The 11,172-nt window shown below is 43.4% G+C and overlaps 2 protein-coding genes across 8 annotated transcripts in view; both read right to left on the bottom strand.

The window, feature by feature from the left end:
* Positions 1-11,138, bottom strand: part of LOC123188484 (protein CHROMATIN REMODELING 4) — a 15,466-nt gene extending 4,328 nt beyond the window's left edge. The window contains exons 1-8 of one of the 7 annotated variants that reach the window (XM_044600633.1): positions 10,881-11,138; positions 9,516-9,757; positions 7,695-7,796; positions 6,922-7,602; positions 6,190-6,240; positions 3,377-6,076; positions 2,777-2,934; positions 2,327-2,441 (exon numbers count right to left, since the gene is read on the bottom strand). In XM_044600633.1, coding sequence (XP_044456568.1) covers positions 2,327-2,441; positions 2,777-2,934; positions 3,377-6,076; positions 6,190-6,240; positions 6,922-7,602; positions 7,695-7,796; positions 9,516-9,734 — 4,026 coding nt within the window. In that variant the 5' untranslated portion in view covers positions 9,735-9,757; positions 10,881-11,138. Of the gene's footprint in view, positions 1-2,326; positions 2,442-2,776; positions 2,935-3,376; positions 6,077-6,189; positions 6,241-6,921; positions 7,603-7,694; positions 7,797-9,515; positions 9,761-10,840 lie in introns of all 7 variants that reach the window. The other 6 variants (XM_044600628.1, XM_044600634.1, XM_044600631.1 and 3 more) reach the window with 6 other exon arrangements.
* Positions 7-2,240, bottom strand: LOC123188486 (uncharacterized). The gene has a single exon (XM_044600635.1). It carries the CDS (start codon positions 1,236-1,238, stop codon positions 675-677), a length of 564 nt encoding a protein of 187 aa, XP_044456570.1. The 5' UTR covers positions 1,239-2,240; the 3' UTR covers positions 7-674.
* Positions 11,139-11,172: the final 34 nt, after the last annotated feature.

The following is an 11,172-nucleotide window of genomic DNA, read 5'->3' as shown; positions in this document are numbered from 1 at the left end:
CTGGATCGAACCATTCCTGAGGTGTTATGCCGCCAAGCTCGTCATCTCCGCCCTCATTCTCGTCAGCCCGCCTCCGCCTCTATGTCGCTCCTCCCCTCTGCACCGCCACGCCCACGCTCTGCCTCCTTCCCTCCGGCCATCTCCACCCCACCCCTACACCCCGCGCCCTGCCACATCAGGGCGCTGACCCACGGGAAGTGAAGATAAAGGAAAAGAAGAAAAACTGGCCAACTGACATGTGGGTCCTGTATGTACGTCAATGTAAAGGCAAAAGAAAATGGGTGCTCACAAATGGGAGTGATGTCAAATTTTGAAGCCTCAGAAAATGGGGGCTACCGTTGGAGAAGCTCTTAGGGTGCAACCACATTTCCAGGATTTGCAATTTTGTAATGAGTTTAGGATGGGCTTCTGTTGGAGATGTTTTGGGTCGAAAATGTTCCCAAGCATCCTCGGAGTACCAGTCTAAGTATATTTTGAACACACAAGAGAGGGGGCAGGGGGGGTTGTGTTTAGGGATTCCATGTAGTTTTTTTCTTGAGAAAACGCAAGAGAGCTTGCCTTTCATTGCTTTTTAAAGAAAGAGAGTTTGGATTGCATTCCTCGTAGGAGGCAGTTACAATGCTCATGAGCACATCAGTGAACGTCCCATGTTTGTGGTACGATGGCGCGAAGCCCTAGAGGCCTGCTCTGGCCCAGAGGGCAGCCTCATCCTTGATCTTTGTAAGCAGGTCATTCGCCGAGGGCCGTCCTCGGTTGAAGACGCAATCGTTACGGTGTTTCCAAATCATCCATGGGACGAGGAGGGTCGCGGAGGCAATGCCCTTGCGCATAGGTTTTGGAGTGAACTGCCGCGCCATTTGCCACCAGTCGCTGAGTGAGGACTCGCTGTTGGGCGAGACGCAGGAGACGGAGCTAGTGCAGCACCTCGTACCAGATCTACCGGGCGAAGGGGCAGGCGAGGATGAGGTGGTGCATGGTCTCGGGGCCTGGTCGCAGAGGGGGCATCGCGTGGGGTGCTGCAGGCCGCGGCGGGCGAGGCGGTCTGCCATCCAACACCGGTCGAGGCGGACGAGCCAATGGAAGAATCGGACGCTCGGAGGCGCCCAGTTCTTCAAGGTGAGCTTCCATGCAGCGCAGCCCGTGGAGCCACTGAAAGTGGCGATGTAGACCGATTTGGCGGAGTAGACGCCACGGAGACTCCACTTCCAAGAGAGGCGGTCCGGCTCGACGGAGAGCATCGTGCGGCCAATTGTGTGTCAGAGCTGCAAGTATTGCCCGATCTCATGGATGCCAACCGTGTCGTGTATGTCGTGTATGTCCCGCGCCCATCGGCGACGGTCCTGAGTTTGTGGCGGCGCTTGGGAATGCATGCATATAGGAGCGGCGCAGTCTCGCGAATGGATCGCCCGTTGATCCATCGGTCTTCCCAAAAGAGGGCCTCCATGCTATTCCCAATTTCCATGGTGGTGGACGCAAAGAAAAATGCACGCTACTCGGCGGTGAACTGCAAGTCGAGGCCAGCCCACGCTCTAGTGTTGTCCGTGCGGCTGAACCATAGCCATCATGTGCGGAGCGCGAGGATGGTTCGGGCAAGATCGCGCACACCGAGGCCGCCGAGCGAGAGCAGCCTAGCGACGCATTGCCAGTTAACATGGCAGTGCCCGCCATTTGCCTCGGCGCGGCCGGCCCACAGGAAGCCTCGCTGGATCTTCTCGAGCGCCTTGATGGTCTTCTTGGGGGCGTCGGAGCTGGTGAATCGGGATCGTGCTCAGGACGGCCTTGACTGATTCCATGTAGTCCATAGGGGTACAGCCGACTGAGGAAGCATGCTCCAAGTAATGTTAAGGTTCAAATAAGAAATCATGACGACATGGGCAAAATTGAATCGCATGGGGCCTGTGGTTCAGTTTTCACTTCCAGGTTCAAATTTTGCAGCAATAGCATCGCAATGTCACGCAAAACCATATGTATTTAAGAGTGGTTAGGGGAGACACAACCAATGTTTGGTAGTAGGCTCATTCTACCACAGTTTGGCTCAGCCATAGTCAAAATCTAAGTTTGATCCTGGCTCAGAAGGAAGCGGTAGCTGTATGCTTAACACATGCTAGTCAAACGTTGCTTTCAGGGAAAACTGTCTTCACTGCCATCCCCTGATTTTTGCAAAAAACTCAGTGTTGCCATAACGTTATATGCCACAATCAATGGATCAAGGTGGTCAAAATGAAGATATACTCCTTGCCTACTTGCTAGGAGGACAGATCTCGTTACTTACTACCAAAACAGAACATCCAGCAAGGCAGAAATGTTCGCGCAGGGACAAAAGTACCTCACTTAATGCTTCATTGGCAATTGCTGCAAAGGTTTCCCTGTAAGAAACAGCTTTCCTTAAGCGCTTGCCTCGACCAAGGGATGCCTCCTCTTCGATTTGATATTGCTCCCATCTGAAACACAAATATGCATTTAGTAACCGACCATCATGCCCACACAGAGACAGAGAGAGAGAGCTAAGAAGACAAGAGTGATTCTTGCAATTAGTACACCATGACTATCTATCCCTGTCTGACCTAAGGTTTCTTAAGGTGCTACGTACCGCTTCCTAACTTCTCCAATTGGATACATTCTAGAATTTGAGTATTTATTCTCCATTTAGTTTGTCTTTCTGTTTCTGATTTGTTAAAGTTATTAAGTAAAACAAGAAAATATGAAGAAAAAGATCATCAAGGCAATAGATAGCCTGGTAAAATAACAAGTACATCTACATGGTATTGTAAAGCACCTGAGACGTAAAAGTTTATCCCATTCATTTTCTTCCACAGGATTAGCTGCATCTTGTTTTGTTTCTGATGCCTGTTCACAACCATCGTTGTCAATATTTGGAATGTCCTCAGCAGCACCGGGATCATCATTTATATCATCATTCCAATCGATTGACTGCTTCACGAATGAAAGTAAAAGAAACTATTAATTGAGATCCCTGGAGATAAGTTCTCAATTGCACAAGGTAAAATCTATTACCGTCTCAAAATGTAAGACGTTTTTTTACACTGTCAAAAAACGTCTTACATTTTGAGACAGAGGGAGTACTACATCACAATAACATTAGTAACCACCATCCAAAAGAAACAAGAAAAGTAATAGTAATGTAATCCAAGAACAAAAAGACTGAATTCAAAATTGGCGCATGGATCCATATATAAGCAGATGATGACAATAAATTCTAGTCAGATGACTCTGGTTAGGAATTTCCAAACCAAGTGTTCTATCCCTATTAACTACTATAGCTTGGTGAGACATGTACAAGACGACACACTCATTTCCATAACCTACCAATGAATCACTGCATAAACATTTAATATTAATTATTTGAAGAAATTACCTTTACAGTGCCAAGCATATCATCATTGTCCAAATCCCCATCAGTGCTTTCAGCTACAGTTGTTGGAAGGCTAGATCTATCAAGAAGCCTCATAATAGCATTTTCATCCCAAATAAGCTTGGTAGAACTGCCAATACATTTATCCTCATAAACATCACCTAGGCCACCAGTTTTCCTCCTATGCTTAACCTCAATATCAGATACATCATGTTTAGCACCAGAAGCTTCATCATTATCTTTACCATTCACCTCATCGTTATTCCTGAAGAGCTCCTCAGTTCCCCAGCGAATGATATCTTCCACTTCCTTCTGTGATTCTGATTTGTTAACAAAAAGTTGATCAAGCATCAATTTCTTCTTGGCAAGTTGCAAGATACGCTCCTCAACACTAGCACGCACTACAAGCCTGTACACTAAAAGTCTGTTTGACTGCCCAATCCTGTGTGCCCTATTCATCGCCTGTATATCAGCATGCGGATTGAAATCAGAATCATATATGATAACAGTGTCTGCAGTTGCCAAATTGATCCCGAGACCACATGACCGTGTAGATAACAAAAATACAAAACGGGTCTTCTCCTGATTGAAACGAGTAATAGCTGCCTGGCGCTCAGCCACAGACACCGAACCATCTACTCTTTCAAATGCTTTATGACCAAATTCCAGAGTCAGATAATCTTCGAGGATGTCAAGAAGTTTCGTCATCTGAGAAAAAATAAGAACACGATGCCCATCACTGTGTAACACTTTGAGCATAGAATGCAACAAAGCTAACTTTGCTGAGGCCTTTATTCTCATTTCATGCAAAAACTCTGGTGAACCTGATTCGGGTTCAGTTCCAGGAATAAGATATGGATGGTTGCAAACTTTCCGAAGCTGCATTACTATGTTGAGCAATGACTGATGAGCACCACCTTTTCCAGTATTACGCAGTACTTGGTAGTTCTTTGTAAGCATAGCACGGTAGTATTCAGCCTGGATTGATGTCAGTTCGACAGGCACCATTCGCTCTGTCTTCGGGGGGATATTTTTCATTGCATCTTTTTTCAGCCTTCGAAGCATATGTGGTGCTACCAGTTTCTTCAGCTCCTCCACTTTCTCTGCTGTTGCAAGTTCATTAAACTTCTCCTCAAATGATGCTAGAGAAGGGAAAGAAGCAGGCTGTAGGAAGTTCAACAAATTATACATTTCACCAATGTTGTTCTGTAATGGGGTTCCAGTCAACAAAACCCTGTGCTGAAATGAAAATGTATTGAGCAAATTGAAGAGTTTACTGCTAGAGTTCTTCAGACGATGCCCTTCATCAACTATAAGAACTTGCCATGGCACAGAACGAAGATATGTAGCATCAACAAGCACCATCTCATAAGTGGTAAGCAAGACATTGAACTTGTGAGACTTTTTGCTTTTACCTATCTGGGTTGCATCGCCTTCATGCCACTCATATTGACGAATTGTAGATCTTGCCCGTGCAGAACCATGATACTCCACAACATTTAAATGAGGCGCCCAAGATGCAAATTCAGCCATCCAGTTAGGCATAGTAGAAAGAGGAACCAAGACAAGACAAGGCAAGTTAATCTTAAATTCACAGCACAAGGACGACAGAAAAGCACAAGCTGACACCGTCTTCCCAAGACCCATCTCATCAGCAAGGATAACATTTTTTGACTTGCACCAACATTTACGTAGCCAGTTCAATGCTTCCAGTTGATGTGGGAAGAGCATGCCCCCCTTAAGTTCTTTTGGCTGCTCAACCAACACAGTCAGCTCTTGGCGGTTTCTTGCATTTGCACGGTTACCTCTCACATCCCTGTCCAAAGCTTGGCATTCGAAGTTTTTGAACTGGGTAACCAAATGGACATACTTCAGCATGATAGGTTCATCTAATCTTTCCCAGGTGCATTCATCATAAGGAAGGCCACACCATTTGATTAAAGCCTCTTCTACTTCATCTAGGGAAACACGCAGAGCAATAACGCGTTGTGGTTGGCACCATTGGTCCTTGCAAATGTTTATCAAACCCATTCCATACTTTGCTTTGTAATTTTCTAGTTTCCGTTTTGCTAATGTTCTTAGTTCAGATTCAGAAATCCAGCTATTATGGATGTTTGATTTTCCAGCCCATTTGACCAAAAATTCATATGCAGTATCATCATGGCCATTTCCTGCAATTTTGTTTATATTTCCATGGACTTTACTTTCAGGTGTCAACTCTTGTTTGGTCTGCACAGTTGCATCAACTTCGGAAACTGAAAGTTTGATATCACCCTTTTCCGATGTTCCTTCAACTGGAACATCAGATACTGCCTCAATGTCACCATTTACTGAAGGTATGTTTTCTCCTACTACTCCAGCATCCTTTACTGTGATGATTTGGTCGGTGCAACGATTTGACAGTGTCTTTGTGGCTTCCTCTGAGTTCACTGACTCCTTTTCATGGTATTTACCATTATTCTCCTTTTGCATTTCACCACCATCCAAATGATCTTCACAGGCATCATGTGCTGATTCATCAGCGCACACATCCTCCAGAGTGGTGTCAGTATCGTTTCTTAACGGCTGTGTTGGCACACTGGAAGAACTAGAAGGAACCCCACCTTCCAGCTGCAAATTAGTTAATTCAATCTGCTCTGTTAAAGCATGGGGCTGCGAAATGATTTGGCTTGTCTGAAGCCGACAGCCTAGGATGCGGTCAACCTAAGCAAATCAATGTTTGCAATAAATCAGAGAACGTAGAAAAAAGGCAAAAAAATGAATGGATGAAGATGCAACACAGGTAGTTGATGGTGTAGGTATTTTCCAGACCGAACCTGCAGATCCTCCTGAGGAGTTATTATCGTATCCCCCGCCACAGGTAGCACCTGCACCATTTTACCGGATATATTAACGGCATTCTGAATAGATATGTTCAAGCAAAAATATTTAAGATAAGAATGAATCATCAAACAAGACAAACATTAGAAAAGCAGTGAAGGCTGGTCATGGTAGCAACCAAAGACAAATGATCCTAAAATGCATAGACAAAATTAGACCCAAAAATAGAAGTAGAAAATAATAATCAAGCCAGTTTAGTGTTAGGGGATTACAAATACCACTAATATCAAAACTGACAAGATGAACCATAAGATTTTACCAAAGCTACCATGTATCTCCCAGGTCAAATTAGAAAGCATGGTAAGATGTATTATTGAAAAATTATTAATCCGTTCAAACAAGAATAACTGTGGCAAGTTTGCTGAAATACTATTTAGTTTGTTCATAAAGTATGGTTGTAATAGAAACAAAATGAGCTTATGAAGATTATAACAGAAAAAGTGCTAACAAAAGCAAAGGAAGCTGCAGAAGTGCAGAAAATGAAAAGGTAGAAAAATGACATGGCAGAGGTAGAAAGTAAATGAAAAAATATTCTTAACTGAACATCTAACATACTAAATAAGTTCAAGTAGGTACATCAACCAGAAAATGGCTCAGCGCCATTTCTGGTAAGGTAAACTGTATAGAAAATGTCTTATGGTTTAATAAATCATAGCGTGTTTGAATACCTCTGAATGTTGTTTATCAACAAATTTCACTTTCTTTTTCCCTTTCTTGGCACTAGATGTAGGTGTTCTGCCATCCAGAGATCTCCTTTTTGGTGGTGATTCGCAGTGCTCAGGAGATGTTGATGGCCCCATTGACGAATCACTGCCAACATCAGTTGCCAAATATCTGAGCCTTTTTGTTTCAGATCGCTTAGAGTCTTTGTGACTATGCTGCCTCTTGGTTTTATATTTCTTTGGAGACAAGTCCATGGAGCGCAGATGTTTCTTCATTTTCAAAGCACCTCCATGTTTCTCCTGTTTCTCTTCTGAAGACTGGCCAATGAATCCTGACTTCAAGGGCTTCGTAATTGCAGATAATTCTTTGGTCGAGCGCCTCTTCAAATGTACTATCAATGGCTTCTTTTTCTGAACTTCATTGTCCTTCACACTGAGATCACCTTCCTTCAATGCACCAGGGCATGATAGTTTTACTTGTTCGTTTGATTCACTTTTCTCTTGTATGGGACTCCGGGTATTCAGAGAGACTTTGTTATGGGGAGATGGGCTATCTGCTATGGTGCTTGTACGCATTCTCCTTGTTCTTTCACGTTTGGAAGTGTCAGCATCCGCATTTCCTAACAACTTCAAGCTAACTTGTTTCGTACGACATCTTGGGCATTGCCAGTTCCCAGGCGGTGCACGCTATATTTGAAATGTAACGGTGCAAAGAGATTAAGACAGAAAGTACACCAAAAAAGAGAGATGTGCAATCAAACAGTAGAAACGCTTCAAACCTTAAGGGGGGGATTAAGACATTCCAAGTGGTATGTCCGTGGACAGCTATCGCAACACAACAAATTGCCACCAAGGTCACATTCTACACACTCATAGAAATACTGAAGAAACAAAGAGAATGTGTGTATAAGATAAGTTGAACAGCAATAGAGGTGACATACAAAAGTATTGCAAAGAAAAATAACAGTACATGAAGCCTTAAAGTGGTAATAATTTGTAATTGACAAGTCAATAACTGGAGAAGATGTAAATGCTCAGTTAAAACGTAGTATTGATTTTACTTTTGGCAAACATAGTTGCTTAGAATGTCTCATGATGATTTAATAAGATCTGACACTCAGTTATAGTTTGCATCCTGAACGCGGCGACAACAAAACAGTTCATAGGTTTCCCCTAACAAATGAGCACACACTGACAGATATGACAAACTGTTGCGAGCATCGGAGAGTTCACATGTTAATAGAACATGTAAGCTCCTACTGAAAAGCATCACTTGAAGTATTTGTGTGATGAGAGATTTCCAGAACTGTTACCATCTAGTTGTTTCATCAAAGCTATACAATATGTGGCCGGTGAGGAAAGGAGTTACGCCCATGGTTAAACAGAAAATGTGATTAAATCATCGTTTAGCATTTAGTCATGGAAGAGCAACAAATGAAGTACTTCCATTGATCAATTTTTATATGCATATTTGTTTTGTGATATTCGCAAAAGTTGGAAGGCATGCATCCATAGTTAATGCATGCATACTAAGGCCTCCTTTGGTTTAGAGGAATCTTGTAGGAATTTCATAGGATAAGGCCTCTTTTGGTTCATAGGATAGGATTATCGTATGAATAGGAATTTTGTAGGAAATGAGATGACATGTATCTCAAATCCTATGAGTAGGAATAGGAAATGAGATGTCATTTGGTTGACACCAAAGGAATTTTTCCATTGAGTCTAGGCTCATTTTTATTTTCCTATGAAATGTGGAGGATAGGAACCAATCCTATGTAGGAATAGGAATCCATTCCTATGAACCAAAGGGCTCTAAAGGAAAAAAATCCTATAAGAATCCTATCCTCTAGAATTCCTATGAAATTCCTTCAAACCAAAGGAGGCCTAAGATTTCTGTAGGAAAAATTCCTTTAGAGCCCTTTGGTTTGTAGGAATGGAATCCTATTCCTATGGAGGAATTCTTCCTATCCTCCACATTTCATAGGAAAATAAACATTAGCCTAGACTCGATGGAAAAAATCATATGATGTGAATCAAAGGGCATCTCCTTTCCTATTCCTACTCATAGGATTTGAGATACATGTCATCTCATTTCCTATAACTTTCCTATTCCTACGATTTTCCTACCCTATGAACCAAAGGAGGCCTAAGCACACAAAGTATTGTCTCGCATTTCCAGAGGACTATTAGAATGGTATAGGCATTGGCAAATTTTAACATGGTCCCTCTTGCATCCTCTTTTCCCATGGGAGGTAAGAAGGTAAGAGTTACTCAGACCTACTACCTAATGAAATCAACGGCTCAGATCTATTATATAGGTAAGAAGGTAAGAGTTACTCAGACCTACTACCTAATGAAATCAACGGCTCAGATCTATTATATACTCTTACCTCTCATGTGAAAAGAAGAGGTAAGAGAGACCATGTTAAAACTACTGATAAGCATTCGTGTTGGTGACTTCCTCAATCATAGAGCTTTTTTAATCTACGAGCTTGGTCAAAATAGGTCTTACAAATATGGATGGATGGAGAGTAAATCACAGACAATATCCACAAGATATACTGACAAGTAATAAACTGATAAAAAGAGAAGGAATTCACCCCATCGTGTCCTCTTATCTTCTTGGCTGATGTAGAAATGCTAGTGTCATGCTTGGACCTCTTTTTTATGGAACCATTGTTCATTATAGAGTCCGATGTTGGTGATGTAGCCTCATGCTCATTTGACGAGCTAGCTGTTAACTTGCTTCGCTTTCTTTTGAATTTTGAAACCCAATTTCCATCTGCTGCACTATCACATAAAGAGCTCCTCTCCTTCATCGTTGGAGTACCGACGTCACATGCTGCTAGCAACAGAAGAATGCATTTCTTTATTAGTAACTCAAAATATAAAAGTAGACAACCACTAATTGAATATACTAAGCTCCATGTGTAGTCATGTAGTATTGTATGCATTACAATACTAATCTAAAGCAAGATTAAAAGTAGCTCAAGAGACAAGTACTAGAACAACCGAGGACTTGAGGTGCATGGATTTACTCAGAGATTACTTGTATAGTGTTCTCATACAAATACAAAGCATTAGCTGATGATCAGTCTCATATTAACGGATAAATGACAGCATTTGGATTATTGTTCACTGAATGTTCCTTTTGCTTTGTGCCAATATATCCCAAAAAAAAGGAATTCATGTATAGAACATGACAAAGCGAAATTAATGATATGCAACAAAGAAACAAAGCAGAACATTTTCCAAGCATGACCCCTTTAAGAAAGCTAACGGCAGAAAACAAGGATAACCAGAACATAGCATCGTTGTCGCTTGTCAGGACTAGTTGCTAATAATGAACTGATACTCAAAATGAAACTTCACGTATAACCTAGGCATGAAATACATAGCCAAATCCCACTAGGAACCTCACACTAATTCTTTGCTTCAGTCATTAATATACAACTGGATTGTGTTACCGATCTCTGTGGTACGTCGCTCGAAAATCTACCACAAATTCCCTGTGATATATTGCTTTTAAATCCACTTAACGAGTCTAGCATAAGCAGTCAAACACACGATGTGACATAGTGCTAAAATTCGGCCATGACTAGCAAATACTATAGTTTACACTCCAGATGGTTCACCTCGTGTGCCCATTGCCAACGCGTATCCGGATTTTCCCTGCTGCTACTCTCTGCCGGACAGTGGTGTAGAAACAGCGCACAGGCAGCTAGAACCAGCTATGAATCATATGTGACAAACAGAAGCATTACCGTTTCTTACACAAGCTCACCAGCTGCTAACAAACCTCGCACCTCAAAACGCCCAAACCGGCACCAAACACAAATCCGAATCTCCGCCCTAACCCCGCACCCCGTCCGACAGTCAAGCCACTACACAGCAAAATTCTTGACAAAAAATCCCGTAGACCCACCCAATTAGGCGCTGAACCGCAGTACCGGGAGCGGCTTCACCTCGGGGGGTCGCCGCAGCGCCCGAAACTGGAGCCGAATCGACGGAGGCAGCGGCGGATCGCGCGGCCCGGCGCCCCACAGAGCACAGCAGCGCGGAGGGAGAGCCGGAACCGAGCGGAGCGGGGCGGCGGCGGCGGCGGAATGGATGCGGGCAGTGGGGAGGGGTGCGAATGGGGAACGGGGACGCAGGGCGGGGGCAGCAGACAGCGGCGCGGCTATCGATGGGGAGGGGCACCCATCGGGGGGTGGTAGGGGGGGCGTGCGCAGCGCTCCCTTCACGCGTCGCTTTCGC

Source organism: Triticum aestivum, chromosome 2A, assembly GCF_018294505.1.
Source record: "Triticum aestivum cultivar Chinese Spring chromosome 2A, IWGSC CS RefSeq v2.1, whole genome shotgun sequence".
Classification (NCBI taxonomy): domain Eukaryota; kingdom Viridiplantae; phylum Streptophyta; class Magnoliopsida; order Poales; family Poaceae; genus Triticum; species Triticum aestivum.
The sequence above is the reverse complement of the archived record's forward strand: the minus strand, read 5'-3'. Positions and strand labels throughout refer to the sequence as shown.

Coding starts and splice junctions, on each gene's coding strand:
- LOC123188486 (XM_044600635.1), bottom strand. CDS start 1,238: ATGCTCTCCGTCGAGCCGGACCGCCTCTCTTGGAAGTGGAGTCTCCGT.